This window comes from Neodiprion fabricii, chromosome 6 (assembly GCF_021155785.1).
Source record: "Neodiprion fabricii isolate iyNeoFabr1 chromosome 6, iyNeoFabr1.1, whole genome shotgun sequence".
Lineage (NCBI taxonomy): Eukaryota > Metazoa > Arthropoda > Insecta > Hymenoptera > Diprionidae > Neodiprion > Neodiprion fabricii.
Genome location: NC_060244.1, coordinates 26,107,133 through 26,135,007, shown reverse-complemented (window position 1 = coordinate 26,135,007; position 27,875 = coordinate 26,107,133). Strand labels below are relative to the sequence as shown.

The 27,875-nt window shown below is 36.1% G+C and overlaps 1 protein-coding gene across 7 annotated transcripts; it reads left to right on the top strand.

Annotated features, from left to right (window-relative positions):
- Window positions 1-274: 274 nt before the first annotated feature.
- Window positions 275-27,875, top strand: LOC124185452 (spectrin beta chain). Of its 7 annotated transcripts, XM_046576238.1 has the most exons (14): window positions 278-611; window positions 7,457-7,645; window positions 9,228-15,134; window positions 15,273-15,364; window positions 15,710-15,814; window positions 16,214-17,488; window positions 17,800-17,942; window positions 18,077-18,132; window positions 18,776-18,832; window positions 21,083-21,187; window positions 22,938-23,093; window positions 24,020-24,287; window positions 24,425-24,607; window positions 26,315-27,875. In XM_046576238.1, exons 2-14 carry the CDS (start codon window positions 7,510-7,512, stop codon window positions 26,316-26,318), a joined length of 8,487 nt encoding a protein of 2,828 aa, XP_046432194.1. In that variant the 5' UTR covers window positions 278-611; window positions 7,457-7,509; the 3' UTR covers window positions 26,319-27,875. The 7 variants fall into 7 exon arrangements, with proteins under 7 accessions (XP_046432199.1, XP_046432200.1, XP_046432197.1 ...); XM_046576241.1 differs by lacking the exon at window positions 21,083-21,187 and having other exon boundaries at window positions 276-611; XM_046576240.1 differs by lacking the exon at window positions 18,776-18,832 and having other exon boundaries at window positions 277-611.

The following is a 27,875-nucleotide window of genomic DNA, read 5'->3' as shown; positions in this document are numbered from 1 at the left end:
TGGATAAAATATATAACGATACTACATCTGCTAAGATTGATCGAACGCGTTCAAAGCCGAAAGATCGTGCCCGGGATACAACGATTCTTCTGTGCCGAGATTATCGCCCAATAATAACGTATTAAGTATCGAATAAATATAAAATACAGCAAATAATAAGGATCATTGAAGGATGGGGCGTGCCCATCGGCAAAATGTGTAAACGGGGCCGATGATGTCATACTCGTAGTGTATTCATACGCCCAATGTCACTATAGTCCGTGAGTCTATAGTTTACATGCGTGATCCCTGAAATTGACTAAAAACGCGTGAAATCGGAGTCTGTAATTCACTTTTCGGATGAATTATCGTCCGGGATGCACCGTCGTCTTTTACGGCGGCCAAATATTTCGCCGTGAACGTGATTCTCGGCGTCGCGACGCGCGAGTAGGCGGGACTAGTTCTTCTCCGCGAGGTCTGGACGCCGTGTTGCATTGCACAGTTGGTTGCGCGCCGGTCGTGTGAGTGAGGAGACGTACCGAGTGAATCTAGAAGTGGTTTATCGTGTATTTTGTGGAGTTTTTATGCAAGTTTTGAGGTGAAACGGTGCTTGGGAGTATCTTTTAGCCAGGGTAAGTCACACGTCGAAACAATTGTGAGAGAGTGTCGAGTATAGCTACCGTTTGTAGGATCGTACGCGGATTGACGGGCGGAATCTTGTCTCCCGTAAAAATGGTGGTCGATTTACTCTCGGTTTCCTAATTTACTGATTATAACGCATACCGAGATATTTCACGACTCGATACCACGTTTGAAGAGATCGCTGTACATCCTGGCACGTTCAATTTTCCCTCAAGGCGCTCGGTAATACCTCGATTTTCAAATTTTCACCGAAACTATGTCAATCCGATTACCTGCATTAACGGCGTCCACTGGGATGAAGAAAAAATTGAAGTCCGTTTCTACTCGATAATTTCACTGTAATTGAAATAAAAATTGAAAGAAATCATCGCGGTTTATACAAATCGCATCAACGAACAATTGTCGGTAACGACGTTGCCCACCGCATCCTTATCATTAGCCTAATGATTTAGGCACGACGTTCGATCGAGCTTAGATATAATCCCTTCCGTACCTGTCAGGACTGCCAATGACCAAATTGTTGTTACTTAATTCGAACAAAAACAGAGCCAACAATGATACAGTAAGCTGCCTTTTTGCTTCATTCCGTATTCCAACTCTCTCGCATCGTTATTCAATTGTTCTCGGTCTGCTCTGTTTACTGTTACGTCAAGCCGGCAGGTGCAGGAGCTGCGCTCTAAAGGGACGACACAACGCTTACTGAATAAATTAATAAATTAACAGTATACGCGAAGAAGTTCCTTTGCAACCGTTCGTCAAATCCCTTTCCCTACTAAAAAAACCTACTCAACTTTTCATTTAAATATCTTGTGAATTCGATAATTTACCGATTCTCTCCTGACATCGTTTTATTATAGATAAATTGTTTGCGCGGAAGATGCGCGATAGAAATCATTTCCTCCGACGGTACACGTTCGCTTCGTTCTTTATTATTTATTTTTTTTTCTTTCCCTCACATCGTACCGAAGGAATGTTCTAATTTCGGCACGATATAAAACTTTTCGTAGTCGATGAAAATTTACTATACGCATACATTCGTGTATGAAAAGTGTGTTTATCATATAGCGTAACCCGGTCGTATAAATATTTGAAAACACGATATTCATACAACGTGTGTATGCGGTAGTCTGGAACATAAAATTTGTCGGAAATGCGTCCGCCTTCTTTTATCCAATCGATTGCCAGGACGAAAATTTTATGCAAAGAAGCCAACCGTCTTGACGATGTATTTTGTATGCACCAGCTGCCTCAAGCAAACTTGACTACGTGTCTATACGTTTGAAATGAGACTTTGAAATTACGCGCAGTAATTTGTCTCTTCTGAAATAATATCGGTTGAGAATGTATTTGAAAAATCAGTATAATCTCGATCCGTTATATCTTATCCTTACACGTATTCCCCTTTGTATACCTTTTATATCTTTTACATAGACAAGCGTCCCTTGAGTTTCGTCACGTAAATACACGCAGGTATATAATTGTACGCATATAGGTGTATATAAAATCAATATTAAAAAGTTCCCTTCATATTCGGTTATGTATATAATCGTCGTGAAATTAGACCATTCTTAACGGCTGATTAAATCGACAGATATATTACATACCGTATATATATGATATATCCTATATCTACGTTTTTTCCACCTTATCTGCCATACCTTAGATACATACACATAATACACATATGTACTTCTAAGAGCCTGACATAATGACTGTTTCGAATTACGACCAAATGTACGGTCTATCTTTTTACTGTCCGCTCACTCATTTTAAGTCGGTATACTTAAATTCCAAAATAACGTGCGCGTGTGTTTTTCGTTGATTTCATACGATATTATTTTACTTTCGGCGCATGTAATCTTTCGCCTTATAATAGAAATAAAAAAACGTCTACGGTACTCTAAGGCTTCGTCGTTTTATAACACTCTAACCACATGCTCACATGATCTATGCCCTATTCTTCAATCACATTCGAAACTTTCACGCAGCGAGCGTAAAGTTTTGCCTCATTCCTCTCCGCATCTCACGGAGAAGAACCTATCTATCCTGTACCTTCTTTACGCGTATCTACTCGATCTAACTGTAGAACCGTTATGAACAAAGTATACAGTCACTGTGCAAGCCGTCTTTCCTTCGTAGTACATTATACCCCGTTGGTATACTATATGTGTATACCTATAAGGTATAATACAATGGGAAGCTGTCGCGAAAACTCAAGAAGCTGGTACACACGGATATTTCTAACGGACTGCGGTGTTTCTCGGAAGTAGAAAGAGAACAAAAAATCGCGAGATCAAAAATTAGAGAAATGGAAGTGTTGGGGAAAAATCAGAGGCGAAGTAGAAGGGGAAAAAAAAAACGTAAAAAACGTGGAAAGATATTTTGGACACCGTATATCGTATATGAGCCTAACCCTCGTTGACCTAATTTTAGACGAGAGGCGTATATACGTTCCTGCTCAGCACACCCTTCCTTTGTATGTATACATAATAGATATATATGCATTGCGTTGAGCAAAATTGGGTCATTCATTTATGTATATAACACACGCACCAAGTTCCGCGACTTCTAGCTCTGCAGGTCATTTACCGAGAAAGGATTTCCGCCGTCCACTGTCCACTTGTTTCATTTTCACCCTTTTTATTTTACGCGTAAACAAGAAAGAACAGCCTAAAAATAAATATAATAAAATTTATCGACGTTAAACGAGCGAAAAATTAATTAACAGATTTGATAACTCACCGCGGGTGTTGAGGTATTTTAAACGTCGATAACGAACAATCGAATGTAGTATTAAATACCCAAGTGTTCGTATAGGCTTACGTGCATGAAACAACGATCGTCACCGGCGAATGGTAAATTAGCGTAAATGCGGATGTGACGTCGTGGTTGAGCAGTGGACCAATGAGCTTTACAATTCAGGTTTACAGCATGTCGCATGTTTCATGTACGCTAATTGTTGGGAGACGCGTAGGTGGGCGAATTTTATTTTTTTCATATAATATATATAATCAGCGACAACGCATCCTTTCGAACGGACGATTTCTTATTTTCCAGATGTCGTTACCTCATTCTCTCGGCATTCGGTCGCGACGATCGGTGCGTCGAGTGGATGAATCGCCGTTCCATTATAAAAAACAGAAGAAAAAAGAAAAGAAATTAAAAAAAATTATCCATAAGAAACTTCTCAACTTTTATCTTCAATACAGACTTAACAAATCTCTGAGCGTGAACTAAATAAAGGTTGTTTAATCGTGAAGATAGAGAGTAGATTGCATTGACGTAATTACACATCGTTACGTAATCAGATACATGTAGACGCTCGTTGTACTATCTCCCGTATGTACACAATTACAGGTGCGATTTATCGAACTTTGTTATATACGATTTGTCTCAAAGAGTAGGAAATATGCGTTTATTCTATAATAACGTTGGATAATAATGACGGGGACTTAAAAGCTTGAGCAGAACATACCGTTGAAACACTATCGACATTATTATGGATATATATTATATGATGATATGAAGATGGAATGTGCGGTAGATTTTTTGAAACTTTGTCCAGAGCAGCGAAGGTTCGACTGTAGGCGCGATCAGCTCTGCGTTATTGGTTTAAAATTAGGCTAACCTTGCCGCAAGATTTTTGTCATTAAACAGAGATTACAGGTGTTTCGGTCTTCCGGAGAGTCTCGCAACGTTGCGTCTATAGGCAATTCAGAGTCGTCCTGGCGTCACGACGACTGGAGTGGAAAATCAATAGCCATCTTGTGTTGCGTCTTGTTCCTGCGACAATATAAGTAGAATACGACAGGTCAACGGTGTAATTACAACCGAGTTAGACGATTATTAAACTATATCCCACGTACGGTGATCGATCGTATATAGGTATACATGTAACATTTACCCTTTGCTGTTGTCTCCCGTTGTTAATTTTCGTCCGATATACACCTTTCCTCGTTTATATTTATTTATTAAAATTCATTCGAAGACGAGCCGATACTACGTACGATGGGGACGAAATTATTCTTGAACACGAGCCAGACGATAGTCTGCTGCTTCGCTGCAGCGACCACATCATGTAACATAGGTATATAATGGCACGTATACGATAGTATCGAAATTTCAAGCGAAGTTTTATTTCAAGATACGAGTCATTCGCATTGTTATTTAACGACACTTTAACGCCCACTTTACGTCGTGATCACGCATTAAGCATGACGTCACTTAATTGAACTTAATTTAAAGCAACTGTGAAGGTCCGCAGATGCACACACGGGAATGTCTGTTCATTCATTACGTTGTTAAAGCTTGGGGTTCACGGGGCATGACATCTTGGATGAAATTCTTTTGACAATTTGCATTAACCTGTAGTGTGTATTTTAAACAGAGTTGCAATTTTAACGTCGAGAATGTTCAATGTTATTTAATTACACCTCGCGTTGATTACCGAATTAATCGTTTATGTATGTTACGATGAGAGTGAGATTGCAATAATTTGATGTTACCTGCATGTTTTTGCAGGACTTAACGTGAAACTGTTTACTGCTCTCGGTTAACACACGTTGCGACACGATCGCTTGTTGTTAATTGAATCTTTTATTATGATTTTTCTTTTTTCCTCATTTGCCAAAAGCGATTTTCCACACGCTTTGAGAATTTCTTTTCAAATTACGCAAGCAATGTATTTTACCCGAATGACATCATGCAACTACTCGCGTCATCGTGTTACACCGGCGACACTTGAAACGTTGAAACCTTCGACCATACACCGTATTAAGATTAACGCTGCGTGTATATGTGTGTGTATATACATATATATAAGTATATATATACCTGCCTACCTATGAACGCGACACTCGCAACCGGGGATATTGTTAGTAAAAACGTTGAGAAATCGTTTAAATCTCACCGACGAATCGTCAAATATATTTGTCGTTTCAATTTCGTCTGCGATGATTTTTTTATACAAAATAAATAATTTGCTCAGAATAAAGTACACGTGCGATGAAAAATTGTATCTTGAATTTGAACAATTTTCTTACCGTTCATTTTCTCTTCGCACCACTACCGCATAGTAAAAAAGAAAAAGATTATGCCGAAGACCGCCGATAAATATGATCTTCACGCTCGTTTCTGGAGAAATGATACGGTTAACAAACGCGCTTATGTTATTTTAAGTTTCATGCACGCGACGCCGACGAACGTTTGCCTGAATTCTCGCTTCCGAGTTTCGTGCTTGTTGAAACGTACAGCGTAATATATTATTCAAAAATATAGTTTTTAAAAATGAAATTTTATCGTTCTACAAATACATCGCATGTAATGTATAAACGAAAGTTTTTTATGTTTTACTTAGATATCGTTTATTCGTTGCTCTATTCTCGGTTCGGGATATAGGATGATTCAAAGAAATGGAAAACTAAAACGATATTAGACCAAACAAAAAAAAAAAATAAATACAGTACCGGTCATTCGGTCAGCCGTATTTATAGCTATAATGAATTCAGCGAACTGCTGACGTAATATTTCGATTTATAATTAATCATTTTCTTTCATCGTTGTAAGTTGCACATCTTACACGAATACGCGTGTAAGGGATTCTATGACACATTCGTTGATTTCTTAGTATCGAATCTACCTGTATATACCTATATGTATGTATAAAAAAAAGGTAATCCCGGTCAGTTTAAATTCGTAAATCGAAGATGATAAATTTAGATAACGCATGTGTAATAATACTAACCGCCTAAAACACGTCGCCCCCACTTTTATACACGGTGTTGTCTTAAATTGAAACGGGATGTAGCCCCGTCTGCGTGTAACTATATCCAACACGGCCGAAACAAGTACTTTTATCTGTTGTATTATTGTTCAATTTTTATTCTCAACTTGAGTTGACTTGAGTATAAGTTAGATAACGTCGACGCAACGACGAGTGCACGTCTATAAAGCAGAAATTACGTGATTAGTGTCAGATAGGAGGGCGCGGTCACTCTCCTCCTCCTCCTCCTCCTTCTCCTATCCTAGAACTTCCTCGTTTGTTTAAGTTAGGTTAGATTAGGTTAGGTTAGTTCGCGTCTACATTAATATATTGTTTATCGTACCCTCGGTATATCTTGTAATTTCTTCGAGTCTTACATGCACTATTGGTCTATAAACGATAATAGATGAGTAAATTAATTATTGAATGTATGTACATGGAGAATGTTTTCATTCATTTTACATCGACAACGAGAGAGAAAATCTTCGCTTTAATTCATTAACTACTTTATTTAATCTGCTGATTTTGTATCTTAGTATAATCAGTTCTTCTTTCCTCGGCACAGATAGAGACGAATCATTTTTTTCTCTTCAAATAATATTGCCAAGAAATTATTTTTTTTTTTTTTCTTCACAATTTAAGATCAATAAAAATAATAACAATGACGCTTGTTCCATACTAATAGAATAACTCACCTTTTAACATAAATTATATGTATGTACATATCTAGCGCTTCATGTTAAACTGCATAACTGTTATTTACATAACAAAAAGATGTGATAATTACTATGCACTTAGTTGGAAAGTACTAAGTAGATTTAGCTATTCAAAAAGCATAAAATGAAATTTCATCTGATGTAATACAAAGCTGGTCTTTTGCTTAAAAATAAATATAGGCACGTAAACTTTGTGAATTGTTCTCATATTTTTTCTCTACTTAAGTATTTTCATCACCATTATAAATAACTCTTTCGTTCAACCATATGATTAATTATGAATATGGGTTTAAAAAAAAAATAAATAAAGAAATCTGTCTGAAGGTATTTTTCATATTTTGTATTCTTCATTCTGCAGGAGTGCCCTTGACAAGGGTAAGGGAGTTGTGAGCTGTTGGTCCGACTGAAAAAATGACGACCGACATCTCGGTGGTGCGCGGGGGTTGGGACCCGACGCTTCAACAGGAGATTGTCGACGAGTACGAATACGATGGAGGAAATTCCAGTTCGAGACTTTTTGAACGATCCCGTATCAAGGCTTTAGCTGGTAAGCTGTTTAACTTGAGTCAAATGTCAATTATTAATATCTTCATGGTAATGTGCCTAAAACAGTACATTTCAACGATTTTGAAGAAATTTACTTTTTAACGATTAATCTGAGGATCATCAGTGTTTAAAAACACTAACTTTGAATTTGAATGTGTTACTACGTATATGTTTTATATTTAGAGCGTCATGAACATGTTGTGTTGAGTAATACTATGCGTACGCTATTCTTTTCCAGGAAGTGAGTAAGGTAGACCACAGTATCCTGTGATAAATCGTAATCTGTTGCAAATTTAGTTGAATAATACATTTTTCCACTGTAGTCAGTAGATGGTTGCCATCGTTAGAAGACGTGTTATGTACACAGTAATAAAAACCAGTGAAATTTAATTATTTATTAATTAGACTTGTTATTAAATACATTCCTATGTACAAGTTTAAGAAAGTCTTTCTTTGAAATCGTTCATAATAATACGTGAAAAATTGTGGGTGAAAAGTTTAATAAAGTATATCACAATTCAATTTTTAATAGTGGTGTATAAAAGGAAAGCCGCTCGGCTTGGACGAGCTGATGCAATCTCAATCATTCTAATACAATTTTGAATTTAATAACATAAATTTCTTCATGTAGCAGTATTTGCATTGGTCTGACAGGGAGGCTGTGTTAGATTTTGACAAGCCTACATTAACACATATTTATTAGAGTTGGAAGATCGAATATCCCCACTGTTGATATTAGCAATTTCCGATAATTCACTCTATACTTGATAATGGGTTTTTTCTCGCAGCTTTGGACCAAAATTTCTTAAGTAGTAAATTTCAAACAGAATTTCAATGTAATACGAAATTTTTTGCAGTTTGTTATGCTTATTACTCTTATCAAACTCTTTTCGTCTTATCACACTGGGCGTCGATTTGAGGTGAAGTTAGTTTTCCGACTTATTGCAAATTCTATGGCAAATATTACCACGGGTTTCGAGTACCTCTCAAACGAAATATTTGCTCAGTAATCAATAGTAATTTTCTGCTTTGAAATATTATCCTTATCTTTCCCAAATCCATCCGTACCCAGTATTTACTCTTCCCTGACTCATGGGTAATGGTTTTCATCACGTCTTATCTAACATGTGCAACCCTAAGAAAAATGCCAATGTACACGAATTATTTCGTACAAAGCAAGTCCTCCAATTCTAACCACGTTTAAAAATTTTTTAACGTAGTAGGAAAATTTTATCAGCATCAGGTCGAAAAAAAGTCCAACACTTTAATAGACAGATACAGATATATTGTGAATTTGTACTGTGGATTTCAAATTTGATTAATTTTTTTACGATTTGTAATGGATGATTCACAACAAATTTCGCTTGAGGAACCCTTAGAAGAATACTATGACAAAGTTGTTTTAGATCTTAGAGGTGAGAAGTGAATTTAAAAATTACTGCTCTACCCGCATCGCCAAATTTTATCCTCAACTATATACATTTTTTCGCTGTATATTCAATTTTATAATAAAAGTAATCAATTGATGACGTTCACTTTTTAATAATGCAAATCAAAATATTATTTCACATTTTTTTTCTCAGGTGAACGTGAATCGGTACAGAAGAAAACATTTCAAAAATGGGTGAATTCCCATCTGGTACGATGTTCTTGTCGTATCGGAGATCTCTATGTCGATCTTCGCGATGGAAAAATGCTTATAAAGCTGCTGGAAATATTGTCGGGCGAACGTTTGCCACGTCCTACAAAAGGAAAAATGCGTATCCATTGTTTGGAGAATGTAGATAAGGCACTGCAATTTTTGCGAGAGCAAAGAGTCCATCTTGAAAACATGGGATCACACGACATCGTCGATGGAAATCCAAGATTAAGCTTGGGATTAATTTGGACAATCATTCTACGTTTCCAAATTCAAGACATCACCATAGAAGAAACTGATAACCAGGAAACTAAATCAGCCAAGGATGCTTTGCTTTTGTGGTGTCAAATGAAGACTGCTGGATATCACAATGTAAATGTTAGGAACTTCACAACATCTTGGCGAGACGGTCTTGCGTTCAATGCCATAATACACAAACATCGTCCAGATTTGATCCACTTTGACAAGCTATCGAAATCAAACGCGATCTACAATTTAAACAATGCTTTCAATGTCGCAGAGGATAAATTAGGTCTAACAAAATTGTTAGACGCAGAGGATATTTTTGTTGATCATCCTGACGAAAAGTCTATAATAACTTATGTTGTGACCTACTATCACTACTTCTCGAAAATGAAGCAGGAGACCGTTCAAGGTAAACGAATTGGTAAAGTTGTCGGAATTGCCATGGAGAACGATAGAATGATTCACGATTATGAAAGTTTGACAAGTGATTTACTTAGATGGATCGAAGGAACAATTGAAGCTTTGGGTGATCGTCGTTTTGCTAATTCTCTTGTGGGCGTTCAGACTCAACTTTCACAGTTTTCCAACTACCGTACAGTAGAAAAACCACCTAAATTTGTAGAAAAGGGTAACTTGGAGGTGCTACTGTTTACACTGCAATCCAAAATGCGTGCCAACAATCAGAAACCCTACACACCCAAGGAAGGTAAAATGATTTCCGATATCAACAAAGCCTGGGAGAGATTAGAAAAAGCTGAACACGAGCGTGAATTGGCGCTCAGAGAAGAATTGATACGTCAAGAAAAATTGGAGCAATTGGCTGCAAGATTTAACCGAAAAGCCAGCATGAGAGAAACTTGGCTATCTGAAAATCAACGACTTGTATCGCAAGACAACTTTGGCTTCGATTTAGCAGCCGTAGAAGCTGCAGCTAAGAAACACGAGGCTATAGAAACTGATATATTTGCTTACGAAGAACGTGTGCAGGCAGTCATGGCTGTGTCTCAAGAGTTAGAGGCTGAAAACTACCACGATATAGACCGGATCAATGCCCGAAAGGACAATGTTCTAAGATTGTGGAACTACCTTCTGGAATTACTGAAAGCACGAAGAGTGCGGTTGGAATGTTCACTTCAATTACAACAGAACTTCCAAGAAATGTTGTACATTTTAGACAGTATGGAAGAAATTAAGATGCGATTGTTAACTGATGATTATGGTAAACATTTGATGGGCGTTGAAGATCTTCTTCAAAAGCATTCACTTGTTGAGGCCGACATCAATGTCTTAGGTGAGAGAGTTAAGGCTGTCGTACAACAAAGCCAAAGATTCTTAGAACAAGGAGAAGATTATCGTCCTTGCGATCCAACCATTATTATTGAACGAGTGCAACAACTTGAAGATGCTTACGCTGAATTGGTCCGCCTGGCTGTTGAGCGTCGAGCACGGCTTGAAGAATCTCGTAATCTTTGGCAATTCTATTGGGATATGGCTGACGAAGAGAATTGGATCAAGGAGAAAGAGCAGATTGTTTCTACGGGTGATATCGGTCATGACTTAACTACCATTAATTTACTTTTGTCCAAACACAAGGCCTTGGAGAACGAAATCCAATCTCACGAACCACAATTGATGTCAGTTGCTGCAGTGGGTGATGAATTGATTAGTCAACACCATTTCGGTTCTGATCGCATTAAGGAAAGATTACAAGAAATATTAGGCATGTGGAATCACCTGTTAGACTTGGCGGCGTTCAGACGCAAGCGGCTAGAAGAAGCTGTTGATTATCATCAATTATTTGCTGATGCCGACGATATCGATATTTGGATGCTCGATACTCTGCGATTGGTATCGTCTGAGGATGTCGGTCGCGATGAAGCAAATGTGCAATCTTTGCTGAAAAAACATAAAGATGTCACTGATGAACTGAAAAATTACGCTACAACCATTGAACAGCTGCATCAACAAGCATCGCAACTTGGAGAACACGATTCTAAGTCTCCAAAGGTATTAGAAAGACTCGCCTCAATTGATTCGAGATACAAAGAGCTTCTGGAACTGGCTAAATTGCGCAAGCAAAGATTATTAGATGCCTTGTCTCTGTACAAGCTGTTCAGCGAATCAGATGGAGTTGAACAATGGATCGGAGAAAAGAACAGAATGTTGGAAACTATGGTTCCTGCCAAGGACATTGAAGATGTTGAGATAATGAAACACCGCTACGATGGCTTTGAGAAGGAAATGAATGCCAATGCTTCTCGCGTTGCTGTAGTTAATCAATTGGCTAGACAGCTACTACATGTTGAACATCCGAACTCAGAGCAAATTGTTGCACGTCAGAATGAATTGAATCAAAAGTGGGCCGAGCTAAGAGAGAAGGCTGAAGGCAAACGCGAAGCACTCAACTCTGCACATGGAGTACAAACCTTCCATATCGAATGTCGTGAGACCGTATCTTGGATCGAAGATAAGAAACGCATCTTACAGCAAACCGATAGCTTAGAAATGGACTTGACTGGTGTGATGACGCTACAACGTCGGCTTAGCGGTATGGAGCGTGACTTGGCAGCCATACAGGCGAAATTGAATGCACTTGAAAAAGAAGCGCAATCAATTGAGCAGGAACATCCTGATGAGGCTGCAGTCATTCGTGAACGAATCACCCAAATTCATACCATGTGGGAGCAATTAACTCAGATGCTTAAAGAACGCGATGCCAAACTCGAAGAAGCTGGAGATTTACATAGATTCTTGCGTGACCTTGATCATTTCCAGACTTGGCTTACCAAGACCCAAACAGATGTTGCCAGCGAAGATACACCCACAAGCCTTGCAGATGCTGAGAAACTGTTGACCCAGCATCAGAATATTAAGGAAGAGATTGACAACTACACGGACGATTATCAGAAGATGATGGACTATGGCGAGAGGCTAACAAGTGAGGCTGGAGATGGAGATACACAGTACATGTTCTTGAGAGAAAGATTGAATGCCCTGAAAATGGGCTGGGAAGAGCTCCACCAAATGTGGGCAAATCGTCAAAATCTGTTATCGAATTCGTTGAACTTGCAGGTCTTTGACCGCGATGCTCGCCAAGCTGAAGTTTTGTTGTCTCAGCAAGAACATATCCTTACCAAAGATGAGACTCCGACGAACTTTGAACAAGCAGAAAATATGATAAAACGCCACGAAGCATTTATGACTACATTGGAAGCCAATGACGATAAGATCAACTCGGTCGTTCAATTTGCGGGCAGGTTAGTTGAGGAAGGCCACTTTGCGGCGGACAAAGTCAAGAAGAAGGCAGATGCAATAAATGATCGAAGAAACGCCAATCACGAAAGAGCTAATCAAGTGATGGACAAATTGAAGGATCAACTTCAGTTGCAGATGTTCTTACAGGATAGAGAGGAACTCGTTGAATGGGTACAGGAAAAACACATCACTGCTCAAGATGAAACTTATCGCAGTGCAAAAACGGTTCATAGCAAATGGACGAGGCACCAAGCGTTTGAAGCAGAAATTGCTAGCAATAAAGATCGTCTGCAGCAACTGCAACAGGCTGCTGATGAGTTGATTCAATTGAAGCCTGAATTGGCTGAGATCATAAAGCCGAAAGTTGAAGAATTATGTGACCAATTTGAAGAGCTGGAAACAACAACAAAAGACAAAGGAGAGAGACTATTCGATGCTAATCGTGAAGTCCTCATACATCAGACTTGCGATGATATCGACTCGTGGATGAATGAATTGGAGAAACAGATTGAAAGTACAGATACTGGATCTGATCTTGCCTCTGTCAATATTTTGATGCAGAAACAGCAGATGATAGAAACTCAAATGGCTGTGAAGGCTCGCCAAGTTACAGAGCTCGATAAACAGGCTGAACATTTGCAGAGAACAGTACCAGACGAGAAGATGGAAGAAATAAAATGCAAGAAGGAGAAAGTTGCTCAAAGATTTGAACAGCTTAAGGCACCACTTACCGATCGACAGCGTCAGCTGGAGAAGAAAAAAGAAGCGTACCAATTCAGGCGTGACGTTGAGGATGAGAAATTATGGATTGCAGAAAAAATGCCACAAGCTACCAGTTCGGAATATGGTAATTCCCTCTTCAACGTTCATATGTTGAAGAAAAAGAATCAATCTCTCCGTACTGAAATCGAAAACCACGAACCAAGAATCAATTCTGTATGTAAAAACGGTCAGAAATTGATTGACGAGGGACATGAAGATAGTGCTGAATTTACTCAACGTATCTCCGATCTTTCGGATAAATGGCGCGAACTGAAAGATGCGGTTGACAACAGGAATAAACATTTGTTACAAAACGAAAAGGCACAACAATACTTCTTCGACGCCACAGAGGCTGAATCATGGATGAGCGAACAGGAATTATACATGATGGTTGAAGATCGTGGTAAAGACGAGATATCTGCGCAAAACCTAATGAAAAAACACGAGTCTTTGGAACATGCTGTTGAAGATTATGCCGATACAATCCGTCAGCTAGGTGAAACAGCAAGACAATTGATAACCGATCAGCATGCATTGAGTGATCAAATTGCAGTCAAACAATCCCAAGTTGACAAGCTATATGCAGGACTAAAAGATTTGGCTGGCGAACGCCGTGCCAAGCTAGACGAAGCCCTTCAATTGTTTATGCTAAACCGAGAAGTTGATGATTTGGAGCAATGGATAGCTGAGCGAGAATTAGTTGCAGGCAGTCATGAGTTGGGTCAAGATTACGATCATGTTACTTTGCTCTGGGAAAGATTCAAGGAATTTGCTCGTGACACAGAGACAATAGGATCGGAAAGAGTCGCAGCTGTAAATGGAATTGCAGATTCTTTGATTGCAACAGGACATTCGGATGCAGCTACAATTGCAGAATGGAAGGATGGCCTGAACGAAGTCTGGCAAGATTTGCTAGAGCTTATTGAAACACGAACTCAAATGTTAGCAGCTAGCCGTGAGCTACATAAATTTTTCCATGACTGCAAAGATGTTCTTGGAAGGATCTTGGAAAAACAAAATGCAATGTCAGATGAATTGGGCCGCGACGCTGGCTCAGTTTCAGCACTCCAACGTAAACACGGCAACTTTATCCAAGACTTATTCACCTTACAGTCACAGGTGACACAAATTCAAGATGAATCGTCTAAACTTCAAGCTAGCTACGCAGGGGATAAGGCTAGAGAAATCACGAATAGAGAGGCCGAAGTAGTAGCAGCTTGGAATAATTTACAATCTTTGTGCGAAGGACGTAAGGCAAAATTGGAAGACACTGGCGATTTGTTCAGATTCTTCAACATGGTTAGAACATTACTGATTTGGATGGATGATGTTGTTAGGCAAATGAACACTTCAGAGAAGCCCCGTGATGTATCAGGTGTAGAACTACTTATGAATAATCATCAAAGTTTGAAAGCTGAAATCGACACCAGGGAAGACAATCTTACTGCTTGTCTTGACCTGGGAAAAGATCTATTGGCAAGGAATCATTACGCTAGCGTCCAAATTAAGGAAAAACTACTAGCATTGACTGATCACAGAAATGCATTGTTGCACCGCTGGGAAGAAAGATGGGAGAATCTGCAGCTAAGTAAGTTTCAAATGTAATTTTACATGTGGAAAAAAAATGTCTAAATAATATGAAAATATTCACCTTCTATTCACTAGTTTAAAAATTTTATCTCTGTACGCAGTTACTAAAACAATTTACATGTCAATGTCTTTTCAGTTCTTGAAGTTTACCAATTTGCCAGAGATGCAGCTGTAGCAGAAGCTTGGCTTATTGCTCAGGAGCCATATCTCATGAGCCAAGAACTTGGGGTAAACAAATTCTTCAGATTGCACTATTTAAATTCCATATATTTTTTCCGTACAACTTCGTCCAAGTATTCTTTACCTGAGTGAGAAATAATTAAGCAAAATATAGTTCAAATTATGCTTAATTATCATACGATATGTCAGAAAAACTGATAGAGCGTTGGAAATGATAAATTTAGCCTACACCTCCATCAGTTGTACAATGGCTTCTGATTTTACATAAAACAGTTTGGGTATGATGCCATTAAAAAATATTCATGCTTAATGAATTAGAACTACTGATAAAGTTACCTAACAAGTTTTACTAATATTTCTTTCTTTTCTAATTTCATACATTCGTGGTTATAGCATACAATCGACGACGTAGAAAATCTGATCAAGAAACATGAAGCTTTCGAAAAATCAGCTGCAGCACAAGAAGAAAGATTTAGTGCTCTACAACGACTCACAACGGTAAGTAAAAAAAGACCATTATAGTGAATTATTTGCATATATTATGTACAACATGGTAGAGGTGATTTTTGAGCATCGGCTAATAGCTATATTCCTACTTTATTTGTAAAAATTTGATCTTTCAACACAATGAAATAATTTTATTTCATTTCTTGTGTTTTAGTTTAAATTGTGTTACTCTAGATCATTTTTAATTTCATGAATTAATATTATAATCATATTTTGCTCTATGTAATGGTGATTGATTAATTTGATTTTGAGTGTTAATAATCGCACTACATGTCTCTGTATCATAATGTCTTCATTTCGCACTACCTAACTGTTATAATTTTTCATTTCTCATTTCTATCTGTGTTGCATGCATCTTTACAACGCCCTGTCTGTTCGTGTCTATCGTAGTCTGAGTGTCCTGATAAAGAATGCGGCCTGTACCCACCGGTGCTGGAATTTAGTCACAAATTAATCTTTACTCCGGAATGTCCTCCGTCATCTAAAATCCCTATAACACAACCCAAAAAATACCTCAAATCCCAAGGTGAGATTGTGCGTGACATTATTTTGTACTGTGACAGATTTATCATGCCTGATACGATGCAAAGACGTGAGTGTACATCTACAGGAACTAAAATCATTTATCCAAATACTATAAATTATAGAACTGAGAAGACAAAACCCTCCAAGTCTTTTCTATGGAGTTCTAGTTGGAATTCTACGAGTAAAACTTCTCAAGGTTCTTCTGACAGTCAACCTGTATCACCTTATGCAGAATTCACAGATGTGCCTGTATTCGATGATGAGATTGTTACTTCCAACGAAAGAAAAACCTTGAGAAGAATCAGCACAATCAGTGCTCACAAACCAGAATTTTTCAGGTTACATTCCACTCCTGAAATTGCGGATTTGACTGCATTGAATCCGAGAAAGTATTGTGTGTCAAACTCTTCCTCGGATACCGAATACAGTGAAATAATTGACACAGCTTGTGTTCCTGAAAAGAGAACGAAGAGTTCGACCAGTATTGATGTCAGTCATTCTGTAATGATCCACAACCTCATGGATACTGACAATGAGTTCAATCTCAAACATGTAAATGTCGAACTAGAAACTCAACTAGTCAAATCCACAGATACACAAATGAATGAATGTGGTCTGGAAGCATATCTTAGAGACAAAAAGTCAGAAAAAGCATTGGCTGAGATTTCTTTAAACGACGAGTTATCAAGTGAGGATAGGCATAGCCTAGACCTCGAAAAATCAATAACTAAGTTAAGGAAGTTACGTCTTGAAATTGGGGCATTTACGGATGATTTAATAAAAGCAGACCTTGATCCAAGTGAGTTGCTTATTTTAGCAGAGCGTTGTTTCTGTAATGAAGATAACAGTATTCGTAGTTTTAATCATTTAATGCAGGTAAAATTCAATGATCACGATTATATGTCATTGAAATCACGCGCAATGCCACCAAAATCCTCTAACTTACTAACGAACGAGACATCGAGTGTCCGTGAACGTAGTAAATCCCTTTTGGGTCCTAAAGACAAGTTCAAAAAAAGTTCTAATTTGAACAAAGTTGACCCAAACTTATCCGCTATCTCGGATTCAGAAAAATCATTCCCTTCCCAAGACCACTCCTTTTCTTTAGACAATGTAACCCTGGAAAACAATGTTACTCAAGTGAGTAGTGCACGCTTTCTTACAATGTACTCCATAAATCACTTTGATTCCCAAATGCATGTTATAAGGAATTTATCATATCATCATAATGCAACTATTACTATCCGTTATGTACTTGTATTCACAATCCTAATATATTTGTTGGCTTCGAAATGCAGTAGTAATGCAGTAGTACACATTTATGCATATAGTATCTACCCTATCATTGAATGTTACTGTGATGTAGAACATTTTCATTGGTCCATTTTCGTTTTGTAATTTCTAGCTTCTTTGTCTGTTTAAAATAATAATAAACGCGTCTTATGATTTAGTTTGAGTTGAGAGAACTTAAACGACAAGAACAAGAAAGAGAAGAAGAAGAAAGGCGTGAACAGGAAGAAGCTGCCGCGGCAGAGGCTGCGAAGTTAGCTAAAGCGACACCTGTCACCAGTCCTGACGAGCCACCCAGTGACAGGTAAACTAATTTTATAATAGCATGGATTTAGGAAAAATGGATTTGTAAAAATTAGACGCTGTTTGAATATCAGTATTTATTATTAAGATCGCGTAGTAATTACTGTATCAACCTGATGATTTTTTGTAATACAGAGTTGATGGCGATGGTAATCAAAGCGGGGAACAAGCTGGTGAAGAGGATGGTCATGGTTAGTTGAAAATTTTTATAAACATACATATATTACAGTACTGTCGATCATAACAAACAAGCAGTAATCTCACAGACAGTGCTACATACTCAGAAATATAAAAAATTCAGAATAACGTAGCACAGTGGATTGTTATTATGAAATTTACAAGACTAATCAAGAAAATCACAATGCGTTCATAAATATTATTGATTGAAAAGGCTTGAGTCTACGACAAGTGTGATTAAATTTTCAACTAACGATTTTGTGTATATCAAGTATTGTATTGACGAATTTTTAAATGGAATTCGTTGTAAATCAAATGGTAAAATTAATGAACGCATTTCATGATAAGATTGTAAGGAGAATTAGTTTTATTCTTGTCCTCACAATCTTATTTAAAAATTTAAGCGATGGTTTTCTTCAGTACTGAAGCTCAGGGGTTTAATATCTCAATTGCAAGTCTCACTCTGCTGTATCAATAAATCTTACTACCTTTGAGCCTTAGTGCTGAAATTTTACGTTTGGGCATGAAATTGCTAACAGCACGGTTATTTTTGCCTCCCAATTACCCGACCTTCTTCAATCCCTTTCTGTGACCTCCTCTCATCCGCAATACATTTCCCAACACAACCAAATGCTGCACGGAATGCACGAACCACAGTGGCACTACGCAAGCCTTCAACTAGATCGCCACAAACCCAAGAAAAACCCAAGGAAGGTGAGTGTTGGGTTCAGAAAATTGAGAAACAGTCACGTTTATTAACATCAAAATTATTGTCTCTCATGGCCAATTGCTTAAAATTTATTATTTATCAATGTATGATATTTCCAAAAACTATTACATTTATTATGTCTGAAATTTTTGATGGACCGAAAATAAAAATAAACATCAGTAGATTTTATAATAATATGGCAGTGGCAAAGCGAGATGATATCACATGAGAAAGATGAAGGATACTCAAATTATATATTCACATAATATTTGATGATTGTGTTAAATGCTCTGTGGTTCCCATTTCTGTAAACTGAAATAATTCAGTTGTATAATTTGGGTATTGCTGCATCAAAAGCTGTAACTCATGAAGGTGATGGAAAAGTATGATCCATATATCTTAATCTACAACTAATCACATCAAGTTGAATATTTATTAACCGCATATTAGAACACATTTGAACAACATCTTTCAAGCCTTTCAGCACAATCGCAGCAACATGGCACCAATATTAATATTCATTCAAATTTCTCCATTTCATTTGCTTTTGTTAACATGTTTTTAGCAGGTGGAGGAGCATTTTTACAGATTGGGCTGCCTAATTTCATCATGTAGTGTTTTAAGTAGATGTACACGTAATACTTGCCGATACCTGTCTTATAATTGGAAATGGTTTCTTTAAGAAGATATTTGAATTGTTTTTACAATAATGTGCCTCATGTATTTTTAACGTTTTATTAGAAATTTTTATTTATATAATTATACAATAATGTGAGTATATTTATATGTATTTTATTGAAAGACGATTCACATTAAGCACATATCGAAACTCCAAAAGTGAACAAAACGGTGGCAGCTAATTTGGAATTATCAGTTGCCCTTGTGTGTCCTGTCCACCCATCTTGTGATAATGTGAAAATTTTATATATAGTACAATTACTATTCGAATCCTCTAGGTACATGGCGTATCGTAATCTGTCTACCTGTTCATCTATTGGAAAGTGTTCTTATGGTACATTGGTTCTCTACATGATAACATTTGTGGCTAATTGCATATACTAAATTGTTTCCTTTTAAGCTTTCCTAAATATTGGGTAAGTGCATCTTATCAAAAAAATTACTGCTATTTTGATGTTATCGCAGATCAACGAATTCAGATAGTCATAGAATAACAGAATGCACGATTTTTTTCAGTTATGCATTGAGTATGTTAATACATTACACATGTGCTTCTCACGTTCTATGAATCTATTTGAGTTTTCATATAGTATGCGGTGAAACTTTTTGTTTACATTCATATCGTACAGAATATTTAAAAAATGTAGAATTCGTGACCCAAGAAAGTAAGTTGAGGAAGAAGTTCGTCGGGAAAGGTCATTGAAGTGACAATTTGCAAATTAGTTACATTGCAGTTTTGTGACGTTTCAGCTGAGTCCAGACAGCCATCATCAAGACAAATTGACTATTCTAAGCGTTTGGGATGTTCGTTACAAACGAAGTCAGCCGAAACGTCGCAAAACTGCAATCGACTAATTTGCAAGATGTCACTTCAATGACCTTCTCTGACGAACGTCTTCTTCATACAGAATGATCTACATGTTAATTCGAAAATCTGGCAAAGTTCTCCATTTCATAATTTCATTTTATTCACGCTAACACAATCATTGCTAAATATGCCTGTTTCTCATTATATCATATATTTATGTTTGTTGATGTACGACATTGAAGCGCTCACATGCATGACGACTTGTCACAATCATCAGTTTATCAGTACCTACTTGTTAGAGTTGATAGGATTATTGATTTATAACTCATATATATCATGAATACTTGAATTTTTGATCTATCGTTGATCTACATATTGAATGGTTTTCCAAAGTAATTTTCGGTCGCAAATCTATCCATATATATTAACAATTTCTTTTCTATTCATTCAAGTAGGATTGTCAATGTGATCAGTTTCATGCACAGAACACGATTTCTGAAAAAATCTCGTAATTTTGTTTGCAAAATAGTAGCAAATGCATGCTTTTTATGTTGTTTTACGGAAATAATATTTGTCACTTTATATTGTTATATTAAAATCAATACTCAAACGTGTTTCTTCAAGACACTTTTGTGTGCCTGTGTATGATATTGCGCACATGGAAGTAGGTGCACCTACTTATTTTCATATACATATACATAAACATAAACATATATTATGTAGCCTCGATTGAAGTTTTAAAAAGCATGATGTAATTGGTGTGGTGTAGTGCATGTTCAGAAGCCTGCACGACTATCGACACCAGACGTTTCAACACCGCCGATTTCTCCAACATCTCCAAAGTCCCAGTCGTCATATCCAACAACACCGACAAGTAAGTGTGCTAGAATACTTGATCGAGGGTACAATATTTCATCTTCACAATATTGGAAACTTATTCTTGCAAACAAATTGAAGTAGAATAAGCGTGAATAAGATTTTTTTTTGTTTCATTCATTTTTTTTTTTTTTAATTGAATATTCTAGATTTTATATTATTTTTCACAAATGCAATTCATTGCAAAACTGCAATCATTTTTTGTCATGCTATGAAATTGTCATCTTCATGTAAATATTCTGCTATCAAATTTTCATTTGTTTTCTGTAAACTAACAGAGAGGATATACATTTGATGTTTTACATTCAAAAATTTATTAGTTCACGTTATATATTCATTATTACTTTCATACTTGTTCAAATTTATTATTTTGTTTTCTTTAGACATTCTAAAGTTCATGTTGCATTGAAAAATTCTTTACATTTACTTGGTTCAAGATTTTTATATTGCTGTTTGGGTTTCCAACCAGCCGGACACATGTCGCCATATTTGTCTGTAAATTGATATGCTTCTATCAGTCTCAAAGTTTCGTCAACTGAACGAGTCACCGGCAAATCATTGATAGTAATTTGACGAAGGTTCTGTTTATCGTCGATGATGAATAATCCTCTTAACGGAACTCCAGTTCTCTCATTCAATATGCCATAATCTTTGGCAATCTGCAAACTTTTGTCAGCTAATACCGGAATCCTCATTTCGCCTAATCCACCCTGTTTTCTAGGTGTAGTTATCCATGCAAAATGCACAAACTGAGAGTCCGTAGAAGCCGCAACCACTTCACAATCTTTAAAGAATTTAATATTGAGTTTCCTTATACTAATAAAGTATTTATCAAAATTACCAAAACACTAAAACAGGCAGGAATCAGTGACACATACCAATATTTCGAAACTCATCAATACGGTCGCTAAATTGAATGATCTCTGTAGGGCAGATGAATGTAAAATCATATGGATAAAAGAAAAAAACTAAATATTTTCCTCTGTAATCCGTTAGTGAAATTTCTCTGAACTCTGCATTGACTATTGCCATTCCCTTCCAATAGGGAGCTGGCTTCAGTAATGCTGGAACAAATTGTTTGTGGATATGGTAATGTTGCTTTTCATCGTCGGATTCGTTAGGATTTCGATAATTATTTTCGGTTGCTAGTAGTTTCGACATGATATCATTTAGACATTCATTACTTCAATATTTAGTCATGTTATGATTTTATTATTTTACTTATTTTATTTTTCTACTTTCTGAAAAGATCCGAAAGGTTTTGATTTGTGTCAAAAGATTGGAAAACAAAGCGACGTAGACTTCAAGTTGTGAAGTGTTTTGAAACTGCATTGAATCAGCAGTTTTTGTTTGCATTGTTTTGGTAAAAACAAGTTTTCAATTTAACATGCTATGAAACTAATTTCTTATCTAATAACCAAAATTTGACAAGCACATTTAAAAAATCTAGAGCAGGTCATAACACTTGAATAATTTCAATTAGATATATTATTTGTACCACTTTCCTTAGTTTTAAACGTAAGCTTGTATATTGTAGTAAATATACTGTAGTAGCAGTCTCTTTCCACGAGCACGTTGCATGATGAGTTTATATTTGCTGAATATTTTCAAACGAAAAGAAACAACAAAACACTGGTTCCCGGAACTCTGCTAAACACAGACAACTCATTACTCGTTTCTGCAAACTCAAAAAACAAAGTAACAGTAAGTAATAAATGAAAATAAATTTAATTGTGTGCTAAATGAAGCTCCAAAGGGTGGCAGTGGTTCTGAATCTGGTACTTTGCGGCGCAAGGAACGAAGCCGTAGTAAATCACCATTTAGAAGTTTCCGTTGGAAAAAATCAACAAAGTCACCTAGCCTGGATCGAAGTGGTGTGAGCGATGATGATCATAGTTATACTGGTAAGCGATTGTGCGATATTTTTTTTTCATTGGTAAGGTAAAAACTTATCATAATTAAAAAATCAAGTTGTGTAGTGTTTACAAGAAGAATCAACTGCGAGGTATCATACTTGATTGTCGTCACGGCCTCTGTATGAAAAGAATTCGTATAGATTTATCTTCACCTCACTGAAAATTGACTGTGCAAAAGTTATCCAGCTTCTTTATTGTCTCACGTTGTTTATACTGCATTGGCATAACTTCTCGTACAAACATTTATGCACATTATTTTTTTTGATCAATTTTATTCACTCTCTTCTCATAATTTTTTATAGCAATCAAAGGTGCTAATAGCAAATCAATGTAAATATGTTTACATATAAATTAAATTTCTTCTACAGTCCATTGCTTATAAGCGAAAAGATTTCAAATTATAAATAATTTAATTTGTTTTCATATCAATTTCAGGTGTCGCATCTGTGGTTACCTCCGTATCGAGAGAACACTTCCAATTTTAAAATTTCAATCTCATAATAATAATAACAACAATAATAATAATAATCACTCCAGTCCCGCCATACTCTTTCAGATATGTCCCCATAAGCTGATAGCGTGAGGGAGTGAGGAATTAGTGGCCATCGTTACGCTCAACGATTATATATTTATACATAGTTCTGAAGACATAAGCTAACAATTCATTATGTGTATATTTCATTAACCACTGAAGTTACAGGATATAATTTATCAAATAACGACTGATGAATCAGATCATCTAATTTGAAGTATTTCACAATGCTGATCACCTTTCAGGACTTCAACATGCAAACTGATTATTTCTGAACAACAGGGCGATGAGCTGAAACATTTCTGTTTAGTTTAAAATACTTACGTGCAATAATAACATTAGCGGAAATATAGAATAATATTCTGATGTTTCTTATCTACAGAACAACGGAGTCCTGGCGATGACGAATTTGAAGGAACGTTAACGCGTAAACACGAATGGGAAAGCACAACAAAAAAAGCCACGAATCGATCATGGGACAAACTATATATGGTCGTACGTGGGCAAAATTTGGTAGCTTACAAAGATCAAAAATCCTACAAAGCTGCTGCCGACCAGCCATACAAAGGTGAACCACCTCTAGATCTTAGAGGTGCCTCTGTACAGGTCGCCAGTGAATACACCAAGAAGAAACATGTCTTCCGAGTCAAGTGAGTGAAAATTTTTTGTTTACTGTCAAGTGTTTTGACAATAGTGCAATAGAATATATTCTGATGATGTGCAGAGAAAATTCTGAAAATAATTCACGCAAAAATTGATAAATCGAAACGAATTACAAAATCCTTAGGTCTCAGAGCGGAGCAGACTTCCTATTCCAAGCTAAGGATGACGCAGAAATGCTTGAGTGGGTATCTGTGTTAAATCAAGCTGCACAGGGTGTATCTGGCGCGAGTACATCTAGAGCACATACTCTGCCAGCACCGACGCAAGCTGAAACCAAGCGGCGTAGTTTCTTCACACTCAAGAAAAAGTAAGTGACGGTATATTAATTAATACAAGGTCACTGATTCTTTTTCTTATACTTCTAAGCGGTTTATACGTGATAACTTTTGTATTGTGCGAATTAGAATAAAATATTCTACCAATGTACATACTCAAGAACAAGGGGCAATTTCACTAAAACATTGTTCAAAAAATCACTCGACCCTGTTTATCAACAGGTTGTATTCTTAAGTGCGAACAAACTGTTCTTGTGCCAAATTTTCATGCCGTGGTTCTCATCGATCATCATATTTCTGTTATTAAGTGAGGTAGATGTACAGCAATCAGTTATAACTTACATAAGTTATAACATAACAAATATTTAACATCAACGCATCCTTAGGGCATTGCTTACAAAGTTTCAGTTTAAATAGTCCAGTTTTACTTGGTTATTTTGGTGTATCACTAGCGTAATGAAAGTTAGAAAGTAGCCCGCAGATCACATTTCATTTGTCATATTTTAGAAAAGCGAAAAAGTAAAAACGAAACCAATGAACTAAAGAACCGGTACGCAATTGGAACAACATTTAGATGCGGTGAGTCGCACTCTACAATAGTATATTACTGTCTGTATTTGCACGTCCAGTGAAATCTTACCGTTTCTTTTAATAGAAAATTGTTTTCTTTTTTGAATTATTTTTGTTTTACATTTTAATTATTTCTTTGGGAACCTGAGAAGAATGTTCTTCCAATTGTCGATGCGGAATGACGTACGAATACTCCCTGAAAACAGTGATTGTACTCAGTGCTCATAATTTGGTAAAATTTTCGTATACGTTATCACATGGATCGCATTCTCGATTTTATAATTCCGTACGATTAGGGCATCATACCTGTTTTGTAGTTATGCATATCGATTAAGCAACATGCATCGACAGATTTTTGTCTTTGCATTGAATACCTGGTGGACATATATAAATAACGATAATATTTTTCATAAAATAGAGGGGTTTCCATAAGTTTTGATCTCGTGGTATTATTATCGCTGTATCTCGCACCTTTGACTCAGAGAACTTTCGAGCTGCTTTGTAATTCGGTACAACGGTAAACAAACGCTGGACATCACTTAATTAATCTCATTGTGTGAAGAATATATAAAGCACAGCAGCCTGTTCTCAACTTGATATAGTATGCACAGATAGACCCATTTCATCCTTTGCAGTTTTTTTTTTTTTTTCTTTCTTGTAACTCCTGTGTTTTTTTGATTCATTATTCAACCTTTTAGTAGTCTTTATGATTTTTGTAGTGCTTACTGTAGTTATTATTATTGGCAATGATTCAGAGATGAGTTACTGCTAGTATTAATATGCAGTAACCTTGGTAATGTTACTTCGTTAAAAATTATTTTATCACCCTCATTGTAACCCTCATAATTATACTTTTAGCATCATCCAGGAAATTTGTTAAATCTTTCGTGTGAAACAGTTGAGCAAAAATTTGCAAATACACTATCTTTTCGGTTAAACGCTGACACATGTTCAGATGTTAAATGTATAAAGTTTGCGTAAGAATCGGAAAATTGAATACTTGACTTGGTAAATTTTACTAAAAAAAACTCAGCTTTTTCTCAATGTTAATTACAGTTTTAAACTATACATACCTCTCGAAATCCCTATTTGACAAATATGACTGACATATGCAATATATCTGGTATATTGCATTTGGATTGATTCCATACTCGTTTGATTTTTTCCAGCTAAATTGGAGCAGTGAAGAGCGTGCTAAGAAGCCGCCAGTACGCGCCAACGCAACAAATAACGTTTGAAAAAATGCTTTGTCGGATATCGCCTAGCTAAAGGCTGGTGAAGTAATAAATTAACACTGATAATTAATTATTTAACAAGTTAAAAGAAGTCCTTAGACAAATTGAGAATGAAAATCAATGTAATTTTCAAAAATCCATTTCGCTTTCAAAGTTTAAACCATTCACTGTAAAGCAATATTTGCGAATATTGGGATAAAAATTGTCGGAAACTTGATGGACATTTTAATTTTGATGTCGAGTGTTTCAATTCACTAAATATCACTGAAACTGGTCAAGGATAAATAAAGTTCAACGTCCCGAGTTAACATGGCTGATGTTATTGCGTTTTTAAATGAGTTATTTCGTCTATGCCCTTGTTTTCATTTTGTTATTAAATTTTCGTTTAGTATATTTTAATGTTATAGGGAAACAAAATACTTATATAAATTATTTACTTGTACAAAGCAGGTTTAATTCGGTAGATGAATCAAATGATGTCAGTTTTTATACATGTTTTTTTAGAACAAAAGCAAACATTACAGATCGTATCCAAGTTTTAGGTAAAAATTCTGGTTTAGTTAAATATATTTTCATTAGGAAAACATACTGCTCCCAACATTATTTTGCGGATATTTCATGTGAATATTTGTTGAATGACAAGTCCAAAATATGTGCAAATTCTTTGGATTAATATTTATGTGTAATCGTTTCTAAACCGTATCATGTGAAAATTAAATTTTCCCACTTTACTATGCCTTTTATTCATTCTTTGACCACTCGAGTATGGTAATTATTTTAGCTGTACATTTTTAGCCATGCTGATGCGGGACACTTCACAATAAAGTAGGTTAATAAATTGCAGTTTAAAGTTATTTTAAAAATATGTCTATCGCAAAGATATATCACATTACAGAAATATTAAAAATTTGTAATAATTAAAAAAGATTTCTTCAAAATCCTAAATCTCATAGTTTAACTAAAAGAAAAGGTTAGACGGATCTTCGATTTTTTGCCATCTAAAAGCAATTGAGACCTGTATCACACAAGTAATGATATATATTAAAAAGATTCGTTTCAATTCTATCTCTATATGTATATCGAAAATTGGAATTGTAAGAGATACTTGTTTAATACAGGTTTAGATATTCGCATAGCATATGGTGGCTTGTATATTTTTTAATTGTTACTTTTTTAATATTTTAAAAACCTATCCTACTTTTTAGAAATTAAGATCCGATTTCAAGATTACGAATTTGCTATGTAAACTTCATGGACAGCTTTAGGGCATCATTGCCTTCTTAAAATTGTATGTTCTTTGTTTTCATTCATAAACGTAACTCGTCTTTAGTTTAAACGAAAAGTATGTGTATGATTTGGAAATCTACTTTGGCAAAAGACATACTATAATTCCAATCATTATTTTATTATCTTATTATTTTAATTACCATACGTGATTAAAGTACCTATCGAGTTACGTTGCAAATATAAAGAAATAAAAACCAACTATATTGTT

Excerpts from the sequence above, each read along its gene's own strand:
- LOC124185452 (XM_046576238.1), top strand. The coding sequence starts at position 7,510 with ATGACGACCGACATCTCGGTGGTGCGCGGGGGTTGGGACCCGACGCTT. Across the intron at positions 15,815-16,213 it reads CTCTACAACGACTCACAACG|TCTGAGTGTCCTGATAAAGA; the intron begins GTAAGTAAAAAA and ends TGTCTATCGTAG. Across the intron at positions 21,188-22,937 it reads ATATCCAACAACACCGACAA|CTCCAAAGGGTGGCAGTGGT; the intron begins GTAAGTGTGCTA and ends TGCTAAATGAAG.